This window comes from Ascaphus truei, chromosome 2, assembly GCF_040206685.1.
Source record: "Ascaphus truei isolate aAscTru1 chromosome 2, aAscTru1.hap1, whole genome shotgun sequence".
Classification (NCBI taxonomy): Eukaryota; Metazoa; Chordata; class Amphibia; order Anura; family Ascaphidae; genus Ascaphus; species Ascaphus truei.
The window spans coordinates 367,144,285-367,169,032 of NC_134484.1; the positions used below are offsets into that span (position 1 = coordinate 367,144,285).

A 24,748-nucleotide genomic window follows, 5' to 3' on the forward strand; every position below is an offset into this window, starting at 1 on the left:
CACCATGAAGGACACAAATTCAAGGTTGACCAGGTAGTATATGGCCCTCCAACCCTTCTCTTTTGATATACAGCATAGACCTGGAAAGGACCATGGAAATGCCGATTTTTTGACAAGAGGAGTGCAGGGTCGGGCTTTAGCTGTGTGGGACCCTAGCCACACACAAACAGGGGAGGTATGTGACAAGGTGAATCAACCCCTATCAGTTATGCCTGGGAAACATATGTCTGAGTGCTTCATCCAGCACTCAGAAGGTTAACTCAGGAGGAAGCTAGGTAATCAGGAGGTAAGCTGACACCTGATAACCAGCAAGGTATAACAGGATGTTGTTACTGGCAGTAGCTGGCTGCCTTAGGCCGAGTCCATAGAAGGACAGGCCGCGCTGAGCTGTGCGGACGCTCAGCGCTGAGCCCCTGTATCCTCAATGAGGATGCCTTGAGAGGGGGCTCACGCGAGCGTCCGCAGGCGTGCTGAGGCTTTGGAATTTTCAGCCGACAGCCAAGCTGTTTTTCAGCGCGCTGTCGGCTGAAAACATCCAATCAGCCTGAAGCAGCGTCAACGTCACGGCGCCATGATGGTGCCGTGACGTTGACGTCAGTGCGTTGCGGGCGATTGGCCCAGCGACGTCACTGCCCCGCCTCCAACCACCTCCCCCCCGGCTCCCTTCGCGCACGCTGGCTCGCCTGCAAGTCCATGGAATTGCGCAGATTTCAGCAGGCGAGCCTCAGTGTCAGCGCGGCTCCGAACTCCTCACCCCTCTATGGCCCCAGCCTTAGACCAGAGAACTCTGCTATGTGAGCTGCTAGCCAGACGGTTTCACCAAACTAACTACTTCAACCAAAGTAAGACTTTTTCATTTGTTTTCCTGACTGCTTAAAATACACTTACGGTTTGGTAAATGGTTTAGCCAGCCAGCTTGCTAGATAGGCCTGGAGTGTTAGTCAGTTCTCCCAATGTGGAGCAGGATTTGTTTTTGTTTAAAGGGACAGTGTACCCACATGTTATGTTATGCTGTGGAGAAATAATGCCACTGAACGTTTTCATTTATCCTGAAACTACACGTGTGGACTGTTCCCTGACCTCGGCTACAGGCCGTCCTGCCACATACATGATAAAACTTTTGTTTCCTTCATTTTGGTTTTAAGGTGTCTCTCTCTCTTCATGGTGGAATCACTGTCCTCACATCCTGGTGGAAACAATCATTCTTTGCCTCTCCTCCTGTCTCTCATCTACATCATGGTGTAATCAGGATGTGCTTATCTGTGCTCACTCTGTGCCACATATTTATCCAAAATAATATTCTTTGGGTCAGCTCTGGCTATATCTTAGTATTAGAAACTGCCCACCCCTCCATACATGGGATAGCATATACGGCATATGTACTGGAAGGTTCTCAGAGCTTCCATCATAAACTCTTCCCTCAGCTAAAACCACAGTTGTCAATAATCTCTTGTGTCAACCTAAACAGAGTTTCTGTATAGAGACCGCAGAACAGCTGCACCCTCATAACTCCCCAATGTAACTGAATATATAGTCAGTATATATACCAAATGAAGAAAGAACCTTTGCAAATCAGATATAATATGTATGAAAGAAAAATCCATCAGACAATTGACTTTATACCATGACATTCTGTCTTGATAACGGATTCACAAATTACAATATAATTATTAGAGCTGAATTTTATTTCTTAGACCCAGTCAATGGGCTTTAATGTGTCTTCCAGTGTTGGAAGATGTCTTATGGAGTTGCACTGCTTTGTGAATATGGTCTTATGTTTCATTTTGCATAGAGAATGCCACATATTTTAATCAAATAGGGTATAAGTGCACTCACAGTTTCTTTAAGTACTTCCACATTGAAAGAGGATCACATGCAGGTATAGAAAATAAGCTTGCAGTCCACTGGACTCATGTGAATAATGGTGCTGGTTTATTGAAGGATCAACGTTTTGGTCCTACTTTGGACCGTTATTTATCTTTTATGTTGTGCAACACCATAGCAGGACTTTTTGGTCAGTAGCTCAGGCAGTGCTCAAGGCATTAATAATACAGTTAAAGAATATACAAAAAAGTACACAGATACACTGTATCTATCTCTTACTAATAAATAAGCTTAATAGTATTTTAAATATGATGTTTGTATTTTAGTAGTGTACTGTGCAATATTGTGTGTTAAAACACTGTAACTGAGCAGCCTCGGTTTGCAACCTTGATCCTGGTACCTCCTTTCCTTTTGCTTTCTGCACATGCATTTACACAAGCAGGGAAACAGAACCAGTATTATTACTATGTTTTGCTAAAGAGAATAATAATAATATAAATGGATTTAATCATCTAAAACATATCCAACAAAATCTTTGAATTAGGTTTTTCATTTATCAATGAAAGTGTATATTTGTTTTTCATACACAAATGCAGTCAGATGTATTGTTGAGTATTCAGTCAGGAAACCACAGCTGCCTCCACTGCATGCTCGCGACTTCACCGTGGCCAGACTAATTGCCCATCATGATTAATGTAGCAGGAGTCCCTGCTTCAGAATTGGACTCCCACTGCGTTAATTCTGCTGGGCTGCACCAGTCCGGAAAAACTGCGCAGTGAGAGCAGATAGAAGCAGTCCCTTTCTCTGCAGATCTCTCAACAGGCGATCTAGCTGCTTTTATTTTAATTACATAGTATTGAAGCGGGAGGTCTCCGGGGGTGAACTGCATTAATTTCAACCCCGGGGATCCCATGCATCCCAAGTTACATGCACCGATATGCGGTTCTGGTATCTCCTGCAAGTTTAATTCTCTCACATCCCGTAACTAAGGTTATGAAACTACTTTTATTACATAGTGTTGAAGCATCGGGTCTCCGGAGCTGAACCGCATTAATTTCAGTCCCAGTCCCTGCTCTGCACTTGGCAATGATCAGATTGCACTTGGTCTGCAGTTCACCAGCTCATGTGCGGGGCAGGGTGACAAAAATCTGACTGCATTTGTAGTAATAAGTACACCTTTTTAATATGTAGTTTCTGTTTGATATCTTGTTATGACCAAACAATACTTCCAAGATTGTTTACACTCCTTCATTTCATATTGTATTCTACAGGACATTTTAAATTGAAAAGAAAATAACAACATGGAAAACGTCACTAAAAATAATTCATTTGAAATCAACTTTTATTCAGACAAAGTTTGGTTACAATGTGAAAATGAGAGTTGTTTTAAGTGGAGATTGCTAACAAAAAAGGACGCTGTACAGGTTGATCTTAGCAAGCCTTGGTATTGCCACCTCAGTTCTGATCCTCGGTTTAATGATTGTTCAGTTCCTGAAGAACATTTTCCAGAGGAATCACAGTTCTTTAGAAATGGACTTAACATTGTTTACTCACAGTATCCTATGGGAAGTTTAGTCATGGTGAAACTAAGTCCATGGCCAAGGTGAGTTAAAACATGTAAAATTAATTGGTAACAGAAATCTTAAATTAATGGAATTTAGCATTTTAGCATGAAGGTATAAAAGTGATGCAATCATGTTTTAGCTATATATGCATATGCCCAATTGTTAGCAGAAAGTTTACATCAGTGAAAATTAATGGAATACCTGCCATGTTGTCTCATTGATTTTAATGGCGATAAGTGTTTTAAAGCATCAGTCCCTCAAATGTAAATGTTAACTGAACTCATCCTTGGTCCTGCAATGTACAGTGCCCCCAAGTTTCCCACATATTTGTAGTTTCTTTGTACCAGTCTTGACACAGTCTACAAATAGTGCTTCTGAACTACAAACATTCCGCAGGCTCAGCAACGGAAAATCCCAATGACAATGCAGCTTTCCTTTTGGCAACCAAGCCAATCTCCTGCTGTTTTGTGTCCGGCATGCACATAATTTACCAGGAGCAAAATATATGGTTGGTTCCCATGATGGAGCTTTAAGAGAAATCCCCTGCAGTTTAGCTAAAAAATAAATAAAATGTGGAATGCACACACAGTATGGCTTGATTAAAAACAAGAAATTGCAGAGATAAGGATTTATGACGGACCCCCTGTTGGGTTGGCATTTCCCTATTAAGCATATTAAAATAATTCCTAATAGAATCACCAAATATATGACACGTGAAATTTATAGTTTTAAGTGCCCCGGCACATCGTGATCACGTGACTGCTCCTCAGAGATCCTGTTCCTGTCAGATTCACAGGAGCGCAGAATGCAATCTCCCCTACAAAAATTAAGAAATATAATATGATGTACGTTCTACGGCATGGGGCCCCTAGAGGGCCAGACCCCCATGGTGTAGTGTCTTCCTCAAACAGCACCCAAGGGGTCAAGCAAACAGATATCATGGATAACATAAATTCCCAATCCTGACCATTAAGACTGGTGATGTTAGTTTGGATTGGGATGTGCCTACTGTATATTGAATAATATGAGGGTTTGCTTAAAGCATATACAGTATTTACTGACATGTCAGGTTCTGCACTGAATTGAACAGCTATGTCAAACTCCTGAAGTTCTACTTTGTGTAAATGTATGTGACTAAAAAGTCTGCATCAGCTTGTAAAAACTTCCTGAACAAGTTTTTTATATCTTGACGTGTACACTGTCAGAATAAATTTCAGAAACGGCACATATCTTGCACAGCATCAATGTGATTTTTCTGTTAAGCTAAGTGTGATAGTCATTTAAAGCATGCATCTTTTAAACACCTGGGAGTGTATTTTCCAAAGTCTCTCGGCGGCAAAATAGGATTGGGCGATAAAAAAAAAAACTCCCACGATAACGATATCTATCACAATAAATAGTTCTTAAAATAAAACTCTGAAAATGTTTTAGTAAATCTAAATAAAATGTGTTATGAAAATATATACATTTTCTTTTGATTTACTAGAACAAGGTGGCCTTAATTTCCATACCCTTTCCATGTCTGCTCTTCACTTTTTCTCAAGTACACTGCTCCCATCACCCTCATTCATCCACCCCTAATCCCATCCCGATATACTCCCTCCATTTAGAAACACATTTAATTTCTAAAGTGTTAAACATACATAAAATATACTTTTGCAAATAATTATATATTTTTTTTTTTTTTTTTTCAACTTTATTTTTATTGGTTTTTAGTGCATACAATCAATAGGTTACATGACGATGGTAATTATTCCAAGTATACACGTCCCTTGCGAGGACAAACTACATATGACGGACGTACGTTGGGGAGACCCACAGGACAAGACCTTGACAGACAAACCACAAATTATGGGAAAGTAGGGTGGGAGGGGAGGGGAAGGGGGGGGAGGGGAGGGGACGGCGTAGACGAAACCCAGACTACTTGTCGAGCCGACGACCTGCGCCGGTTCTATTGTCAGCTCGCTCTAGAACTCCTCGTTTGGATCTCTGCGCTCTAACTGCTTTCTCCACTCAACCTTGTTCTGAATGGGGTAGAACCATCGCCCTGGGGGCGCCCTACTGTCCTTCCGTCCTGTGTAGCTCCCTGTCCATCATCCAAGGAGAACCCATTTCCGTCTATCAAAGCCATATGGTGGCCTCACTCATTCCCTGAATATCGGTCTGTGCCAACCACAATGACCAAACTTTTTCGAATTTATCGGCCGAGTCGTTAACTAAGCTCGTCAACTTCTCCATTCGGCAAATGAACCAAATTCTGTTCCTAATTTTGTCTATAGAGGGAATCGCGTTCTGATTCCACAGTGCTGCGGTCTCGCACCGCATAGCGGTAGCAAAGTGTGCGATCAGCTTGTTGCCCGACCGAGAAACCTCGTTTGTAGGTTTACCTAATAGAAACAGCCACGGGTCCAGCCGGATTTTGAGCCCTAAAAAGATCCTCTGTAGCCAATCTCGGATCTGGGTCCAGATCGGCACTATTTTCGGGCAAGACCACAGCATGTGTACCAATTCTCCTAGTTCCCCGCACCGCCTGGGGCAGAGCGGGGACGATCCCTGTTTGAATTTGGCCAGTCTAACTGGTGTGAGGTACCACCGAAGTAATACCTTATACGAGTTCTCCTTCAGTGTTGCACAGATGGAGCTAGTGGCCGCGGCTTTGAATACCTCGGCCCAGTCCTCGTCCTCTAAAATACCCTGGCGATCCTCTTCCCATTGCGTCATGAACCGGGGTTTAACTGTCCTGTCTCCGTCCGTATTCACCACCTCTCTGTATAGGGCAGAGATCAGTCCCCGTGTGCTTGTCCCTCTCGCACAGAGCTTCTCAAAATTCGTTAGCGGTGGTCTCACCGGGTGTGCGTTGTAGTATGCCCTGACCTGGAGGTATTTCATAAAATCCGTGTTAGGAATGTCTGTTTCTGACTGTAATTCTGCGAATGATTTGATCTTACCTTTAACCTCCAGGTCCTTCAGCCGTCTAACCCCCGCTCTACCCCAGCGCCGGAAGCCCCTGTCTGTCAGCCCCGGAGCAAAGTCTGGATTGCCATGTAAAGGTGCCATCAGAGTATGTTTGGAGGTTAATGAGCTGTTAACTTTGGCGGCCTCCCAGACCGAGAGTGAGTTGAGCACAGAGGTCAATGGAATGAGAACCTCCTTCACCCGTTTCCTCGGGTACCAGATCAGGTCCGTGAGTTCCAGCGGGGTGCACACCTCCCTCTCCAGTGCCACCCACCGCCGCAACTCAGGGTCCCCGTGCCATTGTGTAATTTGGCACAATTGTGCCGCTTTGTAGTAGGAAATAACACTCGGCACCGCTAGGCCACCAGCTTCCTTACCCTTCTGCATCGTCTTTACTCTAATCCGTGGTTTTCTACCGTTCCAAATAAATTGAGATATAGATTTTTGGAGCCCTGTAATATCCGCTCTTACCACGGGAATTGGGAGAGTTTGAAACAAGTATAGAATGCGGGGAAGGACGTTCATCTTGACGCTATAGATCCTCCCTAGCCAGGAAACACCATATGCCTTCCAGTCCTGCAGCTCTTTCTTTAGAGTCCTCAGCAGTTTGGGATAGTTAGCCGAATATAAGGAGCTTGTCTGTTTTGTGATCTGCACTCCTAGGTATTTCATGGAGGAAGGGCACCATCTGAACCCAAAATTGAGTTCTACTAGCTTCTCCATCTCTCTCGGCATGTTGAGGCTTAGGGCCTCTGATTTGGACTGATTTATTTTGAAGCCTGAGATCTGGGCGAACCGCTCTAGAAGCTCAAACAGGTTAGGTAGTGAGACGAGCGGTTTAGACAGGGTTAGGATGATGTCATCTGCATACAAAGCCACTTTATGCTCCTGGGAGTGGATTTGTATCCCAGAGATATCGGCGTTGTTCCGAATTTGCGCTGCTAGCGGCTCGATGCATAGGGCGAAGAGCAGGGGCGAAAGCGGGCACCCCTGTCTCGTGCCGCTTTTAATCGGGAAAAGATCAGACGGGTGTCCTTGGTGGACCACCCTAGCTGTTGGGGCCCTGTACAGAGCCTTGACTGCCTGTTGGAATATGTCTCCGAACCCAAATGCTCCAAGCGTGGACTCCAGATATGGCCAGTCAATCCTGTCGAAAGCTTTTTCCGCATCTAGGCTTAGGGCCACACTTCGGATCCCCTTGGCTCCTATAAATTCTATGATATCAATGATCCTTCTGGTGTTATCGGCCGCTTGTCTATTTCTAATGAAGCCAACTTGATCCGGGTGAATAAGCCTCGGCAGGATGACATTTAATCTGTTGGCCAGCAATTTAGAGTAGATTTTAACATCTGTATTTATTAATGATATCGGCCTATAACTCTGGCAACTATTGGGATCTTTGTCCTCTTTATGGATTACTGAGATTGACGCCTGGAGCATCTGTCCCGGAAAGGGCTCTCCTGCTATCACTCCATTGAATAACTGGAGCATATGCGGGGCCAAAACTCCGATAAATTTTTTGTAGTACAGGTTGGAGAACCCGTCCGGGCCCGGGGCTTTTGACGCTTTTAAGTTTTTTACTACCGCCTCTAATTCCTCCCTCGTAAAGTCGCTCTGTAGTGCCTCACTCTCTGCCCTGGTTAATTGTGGTAGGGCCGCGTCTGCCAGGAATTTCCGTAGCTTACTACTTGTTCTGGCATTGTGAACTACCTTCTCCCCATTGTACAGTTGTGTGTAGAATTTCGCAAACTCTCCCACTATCACTTTAGGGTTTGAGGAACACTGGCCCCCGCTTGTTTTGATAGATTGAATATTAAAATTTGGTTTCCGGTTTCGGAGTCTGGTAGCCAGCATAGTGTCCGGTTTGTTAGCTTTCTCATAAAATTTCCTCTGTGTCCAACTCATGTCCCTCTCGGCCCTGGAGGTGAGGAGGAGGTTCAGTTCAATCCTGACATCCTTCAGCTCCTTAAGGGTGTCCTCTCTACCTGACCGGTTATGTAGTGTAGAGAGCTCATGTAACCTTTTGTAGAGCTGCGTTAATTTGGCCTCTTTTTTCTTTTTTCTACTTGCAGCGATGCTAATTAAAACCCCCCGTATTGTGGCTTTATGAGCCTCCCATAATATAGCTTGGGAAGCCACACTACCACTGTTTGTCCTAAAATAGGCTGAGATCTCAGTTTTGACTTTTTTTTGTAATTCCGGAATTTTAATGATTGACTCATTTAGCTTCCAATTTGCTCCTGGTCTGACAAACCCAATTTGAGTGCATCTGAGCTCAATTGATGCATGGTCCGACCAAGTTATATCATGTATACCTGTGTCGGATATTTGTGGAACCATTCTGCCCGACACAAAGAAGTGGTCAATCCTACTGTAGCTGTCATGGGGATGGGAATAGAAGGTGTAGCTACGTTCACTCTGATGTTGCTCTCTCCAAATATCAACTAAGCCAGTTTGTCGGAGTCCCTTCAGGAGTGCGGTATTACTTACTTTCCTTATGGATTGTTTGGATGTCGTACGGTCGACCTTAGGGTTGAGTACTGTGTTAAAGTCCCCTCCTAGTACAATATGGCCCTCGGCCCACTGTTGCAGCTTTTGGAAAAAAGCGTTAAAGAACTCCGTCTGACCCTCACTCGGCGCATATATGCATGCCAAAGTGATTCTGGTCTGTTTGAGTAGTCCGACCAACACGATATATCTACCCCCGGGGTCCCTTTTGATCTTTTCTACCTGGAATTGATTGTGATTGTGAAATAAAATAGCTACCCCTCTTTTTTTTTCCTCCCCTGAAGCCAAGAAAAACTGTCGGAAGTGTGAGTCCATAAATTTAGGGCTATGTCTGGAGCTGAAGTGTGTCTCTTGAAGAAAGACCACCTCAGCCCATCGCCTCTTGAGCTCCGCAAAGGCGATCCTCCGCTTGTGCGGACTGTTGAGACCTTTAGCGTTCTGTGATACGAAAGTTACCGCCATATGGAGGCCAGTTGTGTGAGCAGATAGAGTGTAAAGGTGCAATTACTCTTACCCCAGTCCTGATGGGCTTGCGAACCGTTGTGTTTGTGCTTTCCGGTTGGGATCCGTCTAACGCCTGATGGGGCTGGGGAGGGGGCAGGAGGAAACATGAGGGAAAGATACAGATAAACAACACACATACAGATACAGATAACAGGAACCGTATTGGTCCTAACAGACCTCGGGTTCAGTGCCCGGCTGTGAACTTTTTTTTCTGGACCTCCCTCCCTCTTGGTCCCCCACCGTGGCTCTAGTGACCAGCCACGGGCAGCCGGGTCTTTGCCAGGAAGGTGGGTCTTACCCCATCTCCTGGAGTGGATGCACATACCTGCAGGCGGAGTGGTGGACACCCCCCCTCCCGCCGGCAGTTATGCTTAACTAAAACCTAGCCTCCAATCTCTAAACATTCAACTTGAGCTCCCTCTCCGTTCGCTAATCTACTTTCCCTCAGCTCTCAGCTACTTTGACTCTTAAGTCTTAACCCCCTTCCGCGTTCACTCTGCCCCCCTCTGTACTTTTGGACAGCCTCACTTGGCCCCCAGACTCCTTTCCTCGCGGTGGCCGATTACCCCTCTAGGGACCTGGTATCTATGAGGCTTCTCGCCCCCCTGTCCGTATGCTTGCCCCGAGCCTAGCCAGGGTCCCCTTTTGCTCAGTCCTGAGTTGGGGCTGCTCCCCGGCGGCGGATCTCGCGTGCCTCCGCCGAGGAGCTCCGCATCGCATCCGGGTCGTCGCCGTCCTCCTGACGTCACAGCGCCTCTCCTCTGGCGCACCGATGCCTTCTGTGCTGCCGCTCTCGCGAGATCCTCTGCCCTGACGTCACAGCTCCGGGCGTGTCTTCCTCATTCGGAGGCGGGCTGCTGAGGGGCGAGGGCTGGTCCGTGGGCAGCTCCCTGGGCGGGTCCCACCGCCGGAGCATTCCGTCCCGCCAAGAGCTGCACCGCCATGGAGGGTTTCGCGCGTCTTCTCTGCCTTCCCGCTCAGCCAGGTAAGGGAACGCCATCTTGGGTCCTTCCGAACAATGTGTGCCCGCTGAACATGACGGCCGCCATTTGGGGCCTCCTGACTCTGGGCATCCCCTCCTGTGGTAGATTTCTCCCGGGAGGCGTCTGGGCAGCCTTGGGGAGCGCAAACTTAGTGGGAGGTAAAACAGAGGCGCAACAAGCGCAACCAGAACAGTTCATTCTGTAGTCCCTTCTGTGTGTTAAGGGCTTTTCCCGCCCCCATCTTTTCTGCTGGAGCCCCTTTCCTTCGGGGAAGAGGAACCCTGCCTTCTTGACTGGGAATCTGCGTTAGTGCCTTGCTGGACCCCCTCCGAGGAGGCAGCCGTATTTCCCTGCACCCCCAACTTTTTCAGGAAGGCTGTTCCCTCCGACGGGTGTTTGAGGACATGGGGTCTGCCATTTTTTGTGGCCACTAGTGCAAAGGGGAAAGCCCAGCGGTACCTGATTTCATTGTCCCTTAGAGCCCGCGTGACGTGGCCTACCGCTCTTCGCCGATCCAGCGTAAGGGGGGACAGGTCTTGGTATACCGTAAGGGTGATCCCTTCAAAGGTGATGTGGGGGGTTTCCCGAGCTATCTTACCCACCTCCTCCTTTATGGAGAAGTAGTGGAGGCGGAGAATCACATCCCTGGGGGGATTTGAAGCCAGTGGTCTGGAACGCAGGGCTCTATGACACCTGTCCATCCTGAAGTCAGCTTCTGTCTTATCCGGCAGGATGGAGGCCATCCAGCGTGTCAGCAGAGCCTCCGGATCCAGGATCTCCTCCGGGATCCCCCTTATACGTAAGTTGTTCCTCCTGTCCCTATTTTCCCCATCCTCCTGGCGGGCCTCCAGTTCTGCCACCCGCTGTTCTAGGGACCGTACCCGGGAATTTGTCTCCTCCTGATTCTGCCCGCTCACCTCCATGCGTTCCTCTAAGTCATTAGTTCTGGCCCCAATTTGCATTAGGTCATGCCGGAGCCCCTCCATTTCCCCCCTAAAAAACGACTTCAAGTCCACTAGGAGTCTGGAGATTTCTTTTTTAATGATCTTGGACTGTGCAGCTGTTGCTCTTGACCCCTCGGCATCCTGGGCAGAGTCGGAGTCCGAAACCGCTGACATCTCCGCGGCCCCCACCTTGCTTTGTCCGGGGAAGTAGGCCCTGACATCCGACTTGCGTCGGACTTTCTGCCTCGTCGTAGCCATCTGGGATTTGGGTTGATGTGCCTCACCGGGGTGTATTTATGTGTCTGTACTGTCCGATTTTATTATTCTGCGGTCGGTTTTAGTCTCTAATATTTTCGTTAATATGCCGGCGGTTGGTGGAGCTGAGCGACTAAGCGTCCATCACCAGCCAGCCGCGCATGCGCATCTCCATAATTATATATTTTTAACATGTTATAAATGTAATTTATTTTTAATGGGAGTATCTAAGGGTGAGATTGATGGGATGAGGGGTGGATGAATTACAGGGATGGAAGCAGTGAAGGTTAGAAAAGGTGAAGTGCAGACATGAAAAGGGATTACCCCTTTTGTTATAGGATGGATCTGCATCAAATTGCTCTACAATGCCCTGCTGCCTATTTGGTAGTGAAAGGGTATGTATGTATGAATATACATACTAGGATGGAGGGGGGAGGGGAATGAAACAGATAATGAACTAAATGAAATAGAGGAGGATACAAGGTGGTATGGAGGTAGAATGGGGGCAAGTGCGAGTTTGACAGTGAGACATCCATAGTAAATACAGATAATACTAGAAAACTTCTAAAGACTAAACCAAGTGGGCGCAGAAAGGAAGGAGCAGATAAGATAATAGTACAGGCTTGTAGGGTACATGCAACTACACACGTGGGTTTCTTGACAAGGCTTATTTATTTAGCCTTGCAAAATATACAGCACACAAAACAAAAATAGCTTTTCATCAGCAACAAAAGGAAAATAGCTTTTCTTCAGCAGACAGATAAAAACAGTTTCTCTTTAGCAGACAGTGTATATGGCAGTTGCCCTTTTCCATGCAGGGTACAGACAGTTCACAATTCATCTACTTTTCTAATCAGACCTTGTATCAGGAAATCTCTCAGCAGCTTACTCCTCTCTCCTCAACCGACAGCCTCCATGTGTTTACAGCCTGGGTTTTAACACACCTTGATTAGGCAGCTGGGATTCAACTAATTGTCCTGAGGTTCCCAGCTGAAGTTAACCTAGTCAGTGCTGCACTGCAGACTAGACATAGGTTTTCCAGGCATATAACTGGTGGCTTTTGTTTACCCTGTCACAAGGCTGAAAAAAAAATATGCATGCTTACTAATGCAAGAAGCCTGACAGATAAAATTGGGGAGCTTGAATTAATAGCTGCAAGGGAGCAGTATGATATCATAGGCATTACTGAAACATGGTGGGATGAAACTCATGACTAAACAGTTAATTTAGAGGGTTATTCCATTTTTCGGAAGGATCGAACACACAGAAGGGGAGGTGGAATATGTTTATATGTTAAACTGGATCTAAAACCTATTATAAGGGATGATGTTTATGAAGGGAATGGTGAAAATGGAGAGACTTTGGGGGTAGAAATTAGCAGTGGAGGTAAAAGTATAAAGAAAATGTTTGTGGGAATATGCTATAAACCACCAAATATCTGTGAGATTGAGGAAGCTAAAATACTTTTCCAAATGGTGAAGGCATCAAAACTGGGTCATGTTTGCATAATGGGGGATTTTCATTATCCAGACATAGACTGGGGCAATGAGATTAGCATTACAACAAAAGGAAACAGGTTTTTGGAGGGTGCTTAAAGACAATTATATGACCCAAATTATTGAGGAACCAACCAGGAAAGAGGCAGTACTGGATTTGGTTATATCAAACAATGTAGAAGTACTAACAAATATTCAAGTCCTGGAACATTTGGGTAAGTGCCGGGGTCGGTAATCCAGAGAAAGGTCCTAAAATCAAGCCGGGTCGGTACACAGAAGAGATAAGCAGCAGATGGTTAAAGCACAACAGGAACAAGGCAAGGCATGGACGTCGGAACACAAGGCTAACATGAACTATGCTCAGCCAAAAAATTAAAGGAAAGGCTGAGCACATATAAGAGAGCTGGACGAATAGAACTGAGGGGAGGAGTGGAGGCATGGCCTCTGTGGAAGCAGGGATAGGCTGCAAGGTGCAGGAGACAAGTGGGAGAGAAATTAGTGTTGATGCGCAGCTGTGGAGCGGTGCACACGCGTCACGTGTGCGCCGCATGGGGCGGCCGCGTGGTACCAGCAGAGGGGCGGAGCCAAGCTATGTGTGATCCTTGAAAGCCCTCTGTGTGCGCGCAGCTCGGGAGGCTGTACAGCAGGAGGCAAGGAGGAAGCGCGCCGCAAGGAATGTGCTCTCTGACCGCTTGCAGCGGGGTGCTGTGCAGCAGGAGGTAAGGAGGGAACACTCCACAGGAGATGTGTTCCCCGATTCCTTACACCTTGTGGCTGGTGCATATCCACCAGTGTCTCCTCCAGAAAGTGCTTGAATTCAGAGTTCCTTAGTTGCTCAAAGAGGTCTGTGCCCAAGCATAGTGTTAGGAATCCACACGTCGGTTTACTGCTCACCTTGCCGTGCAGTCCTGGAACATTCCCCCTGGTATCTACAGCAGCTATGCAAGCTATGACTGCAGCCCCAGCCTGGGTTCAGTCATTAGAGCAATGCTCTCACATGCCCCTTCTGGTATTGGTTTGCTGACCTTTAAATACTGCATTCCCACAATGCTTCTCTGCCGAGCATAATCCTTCTTGGATGTTACCTGTGTTTTGCCACAAGCCTCCTGGCTTGTTATCTCTCGTTACTAATCTCTGTTGATTATTGTTCCAGTTCGTTGTTCTCGTTCCTGTTCCCTCGCAGCCTGCAGCTACTTTGCTGAGGCCTGTGTTCCTGGTTCCCAGAGGCCTGCTGTTCCTCTATTAACAGAGGCCTGTGGCGCCTGCCTGGACTCAGCAACCTGCTGCACACACCTCTTGCAGAGGTTGCTGTTTTGACCCCGTGGTCTGCTGCTCTTTCTCCCTTCGCAGAGGCCAGCTTAAACTCCTGCAGGAAGTACCCCGGAGACCTGCTGTGTGCTATCTCCCTGGAGCCCCCAACCTGCTGCCTCTACCCTTAGCAGAGGTTGCTGTTTGGACCCTGTGGCCTGCTTCTCTTTCTCCCTTCGCAGAGGCCAGATTGAACTCTTGCGCTGAAGCACTGGTTTACCGGTGCTGCCTGGCAGTGTGCCCACTCCGGTCTGTCTTCCCTCTCCTAGACCGGAGCCATGGCCGTGGACACCACTCGCGCATACCCTGTTCCCGACCTGCAGCGATTACGCTGAAGCAGGAGGACCTGCTTGATTTCCTTTTGCCGACTCCTTGCTTGGACTACGACTACCCGGACATCTTCTATCCCGACTCTGGCTCTTCCAACGACTACGCTGTTCTCTCCAGTCCTGAACCCGGCCTGTTTGACTATGAACTTCGCACTCCGGACCAGTCTGGGCGGTCTAAGGTCGGTGATTTCATAACCCAGCCTCAGCCACGCGGTCCGGCCCCGGTTTGTGGCGAGCACAACCGTAACACATTGTTTTTCCCTGATGTGTTTAGCTTCCTCATCTCTGCGGAGGACTCTGCGCTTAAGCTCCATGTATCCCTGTTTAAATAAAGCTGCCTCAGAGCTCTGAGTAATCCAGCAGGGAGCTGGTTAATTGCAGCCAGTCAATTCACCAGTAAATTAACCAGTCTCTAGCTGGCTAATCAGACCTTTAAAAACACCTCCTGTGGAAAACTGCAGGGAGAGATTCCTTAGCACACAACGGTGCTGACACAGGACAGAGACTCCTTAGCACTCAACTGGGCTGACATCAGGAAAAGATGATGTCTTGAGCACAAAGGCTGTGCTGACAACATGACACACTAAGAACAGACTTATCTTCCTGGGTGTGGCTGGACTGCAACGCCTGCATCTGGAGGAAGCCGGAGACGATCTGCACAGCCAGATGAGACTTTCTTATATATTGCTCCCGGATAAATATATTACATCTTTTTGGATTGGGAACTGGCCTATCCAGCCAGTCAAAGATAGTTAGGGCATGTGTTGTCTATTTAGTCTCCAAACTGGAGTAGGTGTTTGTTTATTTATTTTTGTATGCTGTACAGAGTATAAAGGAACAGACTCAATAAAGCCATGTTTTTTTTCACCCAAATTGGTCTCCATTAGTACCTCTGCACTCCTCTTACACTCCTCTTTCCATTTTACAAAGTCTTTTAACCTGCGTCGAGCTATCATTTATTCCCTGAAATTAGGGTGACCACCTGCATCGGGTTCTGTATCTGATCTCAGGTGGTTCAACCTGGGTGGGGTTTTTATCCACTCTGATTGACCCCTGTGGCATCTCTGTTTTTGGTAGTTGGTAGACTTATCGTCTTTACATATTACTTTATCTAATTTTGACCAATTCTTCAATGTGTAGGGAAGTCCCACATGATGTCTGGCAGGATATCACTACTGCAGTAGTGCCATCTGGAAGTTCATTCCATACCTGGGACCTCAGCCTTCAGCTTCCTTATCCACAACCGCCTTATCTGTAGATGGGTCATTTGCGGCTGGTGTAGGATCCCTATATGCCAGTATATCAGTCCTTTTGTTGTTCTTAAACGGTAGTCTTGTGTCTTTTCCCCTTGAAAGACGAGTGGGAAACTACGGTTGCATCTTTAGGGGTGTGATCACCAACACAGTTCTGTTTTAATCTAGCGAAAGACTGGATCTTTATAGTGACTATTTTCATCGTGAGGAAACGGGTGTGGGTTACGTGGGGACAGTAACAGGACTGAATTGGGAGTGTCCATCTCAGCCCGAATTTGGTTCTTTTCCCCTGGGTTTTATGGATGGCTGGTTGTAGCACGGAGATGATATTGTGGATGCGCGTATAGCAATGCACAGCTTGCTGGGTTGTGACGTAGGACATATCTCTGGACTTAATCACACAAACAGCTTCCTTCATTTGTCTGTAGAATCTTCACTGCAGCCACTTCCTAATGGTTGACAGGACCACAATTACCGATTGTTTCAACTATTCATACTTCTTTCTTTGTAGTTACATTCTCCATATTGACTGGATAAGTCATGCAGCTTTATTTTGGCAATTTTTCATTCCTCGGTATGCCGCCTGTATGACGAGTGTCGGTTCACAGGTACCTTTTTCTCTCAATCTTCCTTGGGCAAGAGCTCTGCCTTATGTCTGCTCTGATCTGAGAGAGTTCCAATTGCAGACATAGGGATTAGCTCTTTTTGTGGTGAAGAGCGCCCTCTGCTTCTCCCAGTGCTAACTGTACTTCCATTTCTCATTGGAGTTGTTGCTTCTCTTTAATTTCTTACCGAATCCTCTCTTCTCCTTTACTGACTTGATCAGCCAGATATGAAACCGCCCCTGACAGGTTTCTATTCTTTCCACAGTCTCTATAACCCTCAGGGCCCGTTTGTTGTCCTCCTTCCATTTATGCACTTCTGCATTGAGACTCCAGGTCTCCTGGCGTGAGACTTCTAGCTCTAGGGTGATGACGTGAAGCTCTTCTTAAGTCTTCAAGATCCGTACTAAGACTGTGGACATCTTTTTCAGAAACTTTGAGCTCCACTGCGAGACTGTGAAATTCCTTTTTAGAGTTCTGTGTGAATACAGCTGATCTACTGATTTGAGGTATCCAACTCTATGCGGAGAGTGTGCATTTAGTTCTGAAGAAGTCCAGAGACCGCTGACGTGGCGAGAGACATCCAGCTCTGTACTGAGAGCATGAACCTCTTTTGAAAGATCTTCGGCTCCGTACCGAAACTGTGAAACTATTTCAGGGACATCGCCAGCTCCGCATGGAGACTGGAAATCTACCCAAGAGACTACGAGCTCCATACTGAGGCTGTAAAAATCTTTTTGAGAGCGTCCCGGCTCTATACCGAGATGGAGGGCCTACCTTTGGGCCTCGTCCTGCATCTCGTCTATGCCGGTGAGTTCAGCGTTCGCTGTCTCCAGAGTTGTCAACTGTTGACCATGGTTTTCACCTTGCTGGAACAGATGGGGGTGTAGTAGGCCAATGTGTCTAGTCTGCTTGCTCAGAACTTCTTTAAACAATTGTGCCTGGTCTGTATTCAGTGCATCTTCAGGGTTGGTTCAAAGGATCATCACTCACTGGGTCTGGCTCCACTTCCCTGGTATGGTTTCTTGAGGGTTTCGCCCTATCAGGACCGGAGATACACTTTTTCGGGGTACACAACCTCTGCCTTGGGCCCTCTGGAGACTCCGTCATTGCCGGGACAAAGCCTCCCTTTGCTGTAGGCTGAATAGCATCTCGGCATCTTGTTTCTTTTTCTGCCTTTTTGTTTTGAGCAACTCCGTCCCATCAGGGATACTTAGGTCTCCTTTATTTGAAATTTCAGCAGTTTCACTGTATCCACCATGCTTTTCTTGCAGTTGCATTAGCTGGCGGAAATATTCAGCGTTCCGCTGATCCTGCTCTTGCTGCTGCCAATCATCTTCACGGTCGTGGAGACCTGTATTTTTGGTGTGTACAGGGTTCAGGCGGCTCCACCCTCCTAGGGTTGCTTTGTGGGTGCATTGTGTTTCTGAACCCACGTATGAGATATCATCATGTTTGTCAATATCCTTGTAGGAGTTGAAGGGACTCTCTTCCGTGTCGGCCGGTTCATTACAGGAACACCATGTTTTGCGTCCATTTTACCGGTATTGGGTGTTTTCTTCCCCCTGACCTCGTGAGGCGCAATTGCAACGATTTTCTCCTTATATGCTAGATCCACAGATGGTAGTCCTACAGGTGGGCAGACGTCACGTGCAGAGTTCATAGCTCTCACAGGCATCTCTGTAGATGGTTTCTTTTTCTGAGCGGCCATTTTAAAAACCCTGTTTTTCCCCCGGCACATGTGGTAGGGTAGACTTTGGTCACAGACTCAGTACCTTGCGTGAGTTACCGTCTGTCGCAGCCCCCCAAGTCAGACTGTGGCGTTGTGGCTTACTCCAGTGCAGTGTAGCTTTTCTGCCTGGATGTGTAGCTCTTTAATTCTGGTCACTTCTGCACGTAGTTCTTTTGTTTTTGCTTTTTATTGCTCAAGCTGTTGCAGGAACTGTAGGCAATCAAAAGTACAACAATTTACCTCGACAGTCTCCGGGGCCCCTTGAAATTCAAGGGCCCCTTTGAAATTCAAGGGACACTTCTCATGCCAACTTCTGACACCATATGTAGGTGAAGTGGTACGACCAGTGCAGCGGTACAACCAAGGAGACATTGATTGGGGAAATAAACATTGGCTTTTATGTAGCCGATAGCCTCAATACATTAAAGCTTTAAGACAGCATATAAAGACACAAAACAGGCCTATCCTTTGTACGGACTTACTCACACTTCCCAGTCCCTATCTTCAGGGCTGGGAGGCTAGGCCTCTTATCAAACTCTGACCCCCAAAGTCTAAAGAGGTACCTGTGATCTCGCAGGCTAGGGTCTGGGTTGGTAGGGGAAGAAAGTATTAAGAGTCCGGGAGGGGTGAGGAAGAGGAAGACAAGAGTCACGAGAGGTGGTGGCGGAGGGAGAAGGGGTGTAAGAGTCCCAGGGGAAGAAAGAAGGTGGGGTAAAATGACTTTGATAACAGTATATTGCACAACCCTTCAGCTCCAGGGATCCCCTTTTCCCCGAGATACTTACCTCTGAAGGAGCTGCTGTTATTTTACAAATTAATTATAAGTTGACAATTTTAATAACCATATTTTACCTCACTGTTTTAATGTCTGAAATACTGTACATTACCCATAGATTGAAAGAGTATTTTTCCTAAGCGTTTTACCACATTATGCTATATAAATTTCTAAAGGTGCAGGCATTAAGGGGTTAATATTACAAAAAACACCTAAGCATGCAGTGATTTACCAACCACTAAGGCAACAAAAGGTTAACCCCTACCACCACCCGTTGATTGCTATGGCGTTTAGTGAGGCACTGTATGGCAATAACAAAACAAAAAAACAAGGACGCTCCTTGATAAGTGAAAATAAATATCAGTGGTACCTAGCTAGGACTATTGTAAAGTAAAAGTATTGTGACTTAATAAAAATGTAGATACAATTGCTAATCTAGAATAATGTGCACATAAAATACTGTGCAGTGATTAATACATTGATATGTTAAAGTGATATTCACAGTGATCAGTGGAATAAAGTGAAAATGCAAAATAAAATGCAACTCTTAAACCCTTTCCAGAACTTGTTCCCAAATTCTTCGAAATGTAGCAATCTTAAGAAACTTGGAGAGCGCAGAAACAGTAAACAAGAGAAATATAAAACAAACAATGGTATAATATTGTTTGTAACACAATGTTTTTCTGGGTTAAGCTGATAAATCCACTTTAAAATTCTCCATCAGATTTAGGCAAGACCCATCATGCCAATCTTTCAGGTGGCTTCAGTTTTCTCTTAGGAATGCAGGTGTTATCCCTCCAGATAAATCTAAGAATCGGAAGGGAAAGAAAAAGTGCAATAGTGCAGATGGTACCGAATTAAAAGGTACAGTACTTTGTCTAAAAAAAAATCATCAAATTGTGGTTGTGGAGGCATTTGTTCGGATGGGTCTTAAATGGCAAACACATCTCCACACTTTTTGTCTGGTTGACTTCATCATGAGTTGTGATTGGCTATTTCCTATGAGCCATTTAAATAACCTCCACAGGCTTCTCCTTGGTTTCTATTTAAACTTGTTGTTTTTTTAAAGAGATAAATATCTTCATGTATTCATGAAATTATCAATACTGGGTATCATTGACACCAAATGTAAATATGCATTTCATACAATATAATGTCATATGAGAAATGGCAAAAAAACAAATGATACCATATACAAAAGATTACGGTGTACAAAAATTATACAATCAGCATAAAATCCTACAATACTGATGCTGAAATGTAAAAACATATCTTAAAATCATGCTATCCCAGAACATATAATCGTTTGAAGGTTCCAAAACTTATGCAGCAGAATGGAGTTAAATACAGAGACACAGTTGTTAAAATATTATCAAACATTAAAAACATATAGTACATAATGCATACCAATACCCAAGGTGAATTAGGAATTAAGGATAGAAGAAAAGGGACCATATTTTATTTATTTATAAAATGTTATGTAAAAGAACCAAAACGGGACCTGAACTTGTAATTATGGATGAACATATATCTACCCAGATATACAAGACATCGCACAGGGAGATATATGAAGGGAAGACAAAAGATAGATAACAAGCCCCTATTGGGTGTAGTCAGTACTAGTGAGGAATGATTGTGGTGACATGATTAAAACATAACTTTTAATAACCAAACTAAAATGAAAGGGCACCAGGAGAGGGGTACAAAATAAACATAACACACAGTATAAAAATAATACACAGGTCACTGTAATACATGACCTCCTGGGACCTAGGATGGACTCCTAGATCCAAATGTCAGCTGTCGGGTATTATATTCTACAGCATCACAGGAACGGTGGAGTAACGGGCAAATCAAGCTGTAAGATAGTCGATGTGTATTTAAAGTCAGCTTGAAAAGGTAGCCCCTTGTGGCAAGATGTAATCGTATACTCACAGGGGACCTTAAAATATTGCTCTATGTCTGCAAACATTTCCTTTCCGTCCGAATTTCTGAATTGCTGATTTTTTGATACATTAAAGAGGAAACTTGGTGAGACCAAAAGTAAAACGTAAGTCCTTCATTATTATTTTTGAGTGCTAATCAAGTTGGGTTTTTGTATAACTTCAATGCCTTTCATATGATTCATCATTGTACGGCGATGTGACATCACGTGACTAGAATCATATCTTTATCCCGTTAGATTTGATTTAAAGCCACTAGCACCTCTGTTGTCTCTTAGATAAGATTTAAGATTGATAGCATGTTTTTGGAGGAAAAATAAATATATGCAGAAAAATTCGAAGTCAGTGAGTAAACTCCAGAAATAATTGGTCTTCCTTATGGTTTTTGTAAATCTTTATGTATTTTCGGTAGAAAATTAAATAGACCTAATTTTGGTTTATCATTCCAGAGGTATTTGGATTCTTCTTCTTTTAGTATACCTAGATTTCCTAGATTCAAAAGTACAATATTAAAATCTTCTAAATATTCTTTAGTTGAATCTTTTTTTTTATATTCCTATGTTTTCTCATCATATACAGTAGGATTCGTTCTTCTTCTTTGATGTAATACTCTTGGTCGATAATAACAACCCTCCCCTTGTCATCCTTTGTCTAACCATGAGTTTGTGCAGACCTGGTCCTCTGGCGTAGATAGAGACGATATTCTCTTTATCTGGAGAGGAGATCTGGACTGCTTAGATCGTTTTATTATGTACCTAAATTCCAACCATCTGAATCTTAATTTTAATACTAAGATCAGTAATTCAGAAATAAATTTACTGGACATGACCATTTACGTTAAAGAGACTACTTTAAAGACAAAAATACATTTTTTAAGCAAGTGGACAGCAACAATTACATTCTGAAATGCAGCTGTCAGCATCCAAGATGAATCTCAAATATTCCTATCGGCCAGAAGAATTAGGAGAAATTGTACAGACAATGTTGTTTATAATCAACAGTCAGGGGTACTTAAAGAACGGTTCCTTAAAATAAATTATGATAGAGAGACCATCAAGGCAGCTTTGGAAAAGAGTAATAAATTAGCCATATGAACATTTGTTGATTCAATAAAAAGAGAAAAACAAAAAAAGAATGATTTTAAAACTTTCTTTTTAACTCAATATAATTGAGAGGCTCTCAAGATCAAGCAGGTTATTTCCACATACTGGCACATTCATTTGAGTGATCCGGTGCTTGGAACCAACCTTCCAATACATCCTAATATCAATTTTAGCAAAGCACCATATCTTAAAAGCAAGTTAGCATTGAGCACTTTCAAATCTTTTGAAATTATAATGCTAAAAAATTGGTTAAATCAGCCTAAGGGTTTCTTTGGTTCCATGTTTTGTAAGGCATATATGTTCAGCTGAAAAGAGAAAAACACATTTCAAATTAAATGGGAAATACATATGTAACAACATAGTTTATCTGTTGGAATGTTTCACGCCTGTATGCCCGCAGACCTGGCAAGACCCCAATACTGAGGTGGGAAAGGTATTACACCACACACCCACATCAGTGGGAGCAAGCCCGGAGTGTGGTATAGCATTGCTGGGCCTGTTGAAAGAGTAGTTAGTAATACTTGCAACGTCCTTAGTAGTATGCGTGAGGATAGTCGTGTCCGTGTGCCAATGTCCAAGGGTTCCAGAAGCTAGAGTCGTCGGGGTACAAAGCCAGGTCCAAGGGTTCCAGAGAGCAGCGTGATTGAGAGCAGGGACACAGAGGGAGCACAGCAAAGGTCAGCACACAGGGAAACAGGAACTATGCAGAGCGAGGAAGAAGTGGACAGACAGGGATTATAAAGGAAAGTGCACCAATGACAGAGAGGGGAGGAGCAGAGAGAAGTGGGAGAAGATAGGGATAGGTCAGGAAGAAGAGAGGAGGAGACAGAGAGGGCAATCAGGGGAGTAACCGGTGGAGATTGGGAGGAGGAGTCAGGGTCGTGGCAAGGTAGAGAAAAGGAACGTGTGCGCGCGCCCTCTGTAAGTTGAGGATGCGCGCGCACAGGCTGTGAGAGTGAGATGGCCCGCAGGGACCGGGAGGAGGACATAGAGGGAGGGCAGAGCCCGGAGGAGTGTGTGCGCGCGCCCTGCGTGAGCGGAGGGGGCGCGTGCACAGGCAGCGTCACCAGGCGCTCGGAGCGCCGCGCTGCGGGAACCGTGCAGGAGGGAGGCAGAGGAGCGGACGAGACCGCCATGGGTGGCAAGGTATTGCTCGTGGGCGCAACGGGTGACTGGGAGCGGGGAGCGCCATTGCAGGGGCTCGAGGACCGCGCGGATGCGCGAGGTCTGCGGGGCATCCGCTGGGGAAGTGGGAGAGAGGTAGAAGGAACGGGACAGGAGTGGGACAGGGTAGAAGGTTTAACAGGAGATGGGACAGGGGAAGATAAGGAAGGGGAAGGAATCCCCTGGATCATCACAGAATGCCCCTGTGGGTTGCAATATGTGGGGAGAACACCTAGACCACTCAGAGTGAGTGTAACAGATGTGCCAAGGTACACACAGGGAGACAGTTTTGGGGAAATTAAAACATGGCTTTATTTAGTTTATCCCTTTAATAAACAATGCACAGCATAACAAAATAAACAAATTAACAAACAACCTATCCCTGTGTGAGGGCTAACTCGCTTCCCCAGTCCCTATCTGCAAGACTGGGAGGAGAAGTTCCTTCCCAGCCTACCAGCCTATCACTCCAAAGTTTCGAGGTACTGTTCCTCAAAGCAGGTGGCCCTTCGGGTTAGTCTTTGGGTCTGGTCTTGATCTCAGCACAAAAAAAGGGACAATGCACAGACCAGCGCACCACGGATTAATAAAATATAACACTATTTAATATAAGGTCACATAGACCACAAATGCACAATAATCAATTAATAAATGAACAAACATCAAATAAAAAACATAATACATATAACACATAAGGCTTCTCCCACACAGAGGATGCTAAACCAAAAATAAGCTTCACAGAAGCCCAAAATGAAATCTAAATCTAGGTAAATTCTAACTAACACCCACTATGGGGGTTCTAAGACACCTAGATATAAAATAACCAAATGAGGGGAACGATTACTGACCGCAAAGTGGTAGCAGGGGCTCAGTGTGGACGCAAACTCTCTGGACTGTACAAACACACGGCAAACAATTCTTCTCTGCAAGCACTTCCTGGTCTTGCGTTCCAGCCAATGGGAAACTGTGCAGAGCTGCCTCTCGTGACCTCTACATGTTTCGCAACAACGTGCTTCGTCAGGAGGTCACGTATGTAGCATATGGGCATTAAGTATCCCTGATAACCAATGAAATCAGCTCTTGTAAAAAACCCAATCGCATGACGTGACGCTACAAAAATAAATAAATAATACTAAATACGAGGGTGTTATAAATAAGGCATACAAAACGTATGCAGTGTAATAAAGTGAAATATGTACTAAAGACTAAGTCAATTCATGTAAAGTTCTATGGATACAAATACAAACACAAGTGCTAAAAATAACCAGCTGATATATATATATATATATATATATATATATATATATATATATATATATATATATATATATATATATATATATATATGTAGCAAGAGTGCCAATATTCACATACAGTATGGACATACCACAATAACAACCTTAAAATGATTAAAAATGATCTTAAAAGAAAATTAACTGAAAATAACAGCACACTGGATTCAAACAGTTTGTGTATCGTGTGCTTGCCTCAAGCATCCTGCTGCAATG

The 24,748-nt window shown here is 45.1% G+C and overlaps 1 protein-coding gene across 6 annotated transcripts in view; it reads left to right on the plus strand.

Annotated features, from left to right (window-relative positions):
- ZCWPW2 (zinc finger CW-type and PWWP domain containing 2) overlaps positions 1-24,748 on the plus strand; it is a 139,343-nt gene that overhangs the window by 68,143 nt on the left and 46,452 nt on the right. For all 6 annotated transcript variants that reach the window (XM_075587002.1, XM_075587005.1, XM_075587006.1 and 3 more), the window contains one exon: positions 3,096-3,427. In XM_075587002.1, coding sequence (XP_075443117.1) covers positions 3,126-3,427 — 302 coding nt within the window. In that variant the 5' untranslated portion in view covers positions 3,096-3,125. The remainder of the gene's footprint in view (positions 1-3,095; positions 3,428-24,748) is intronic.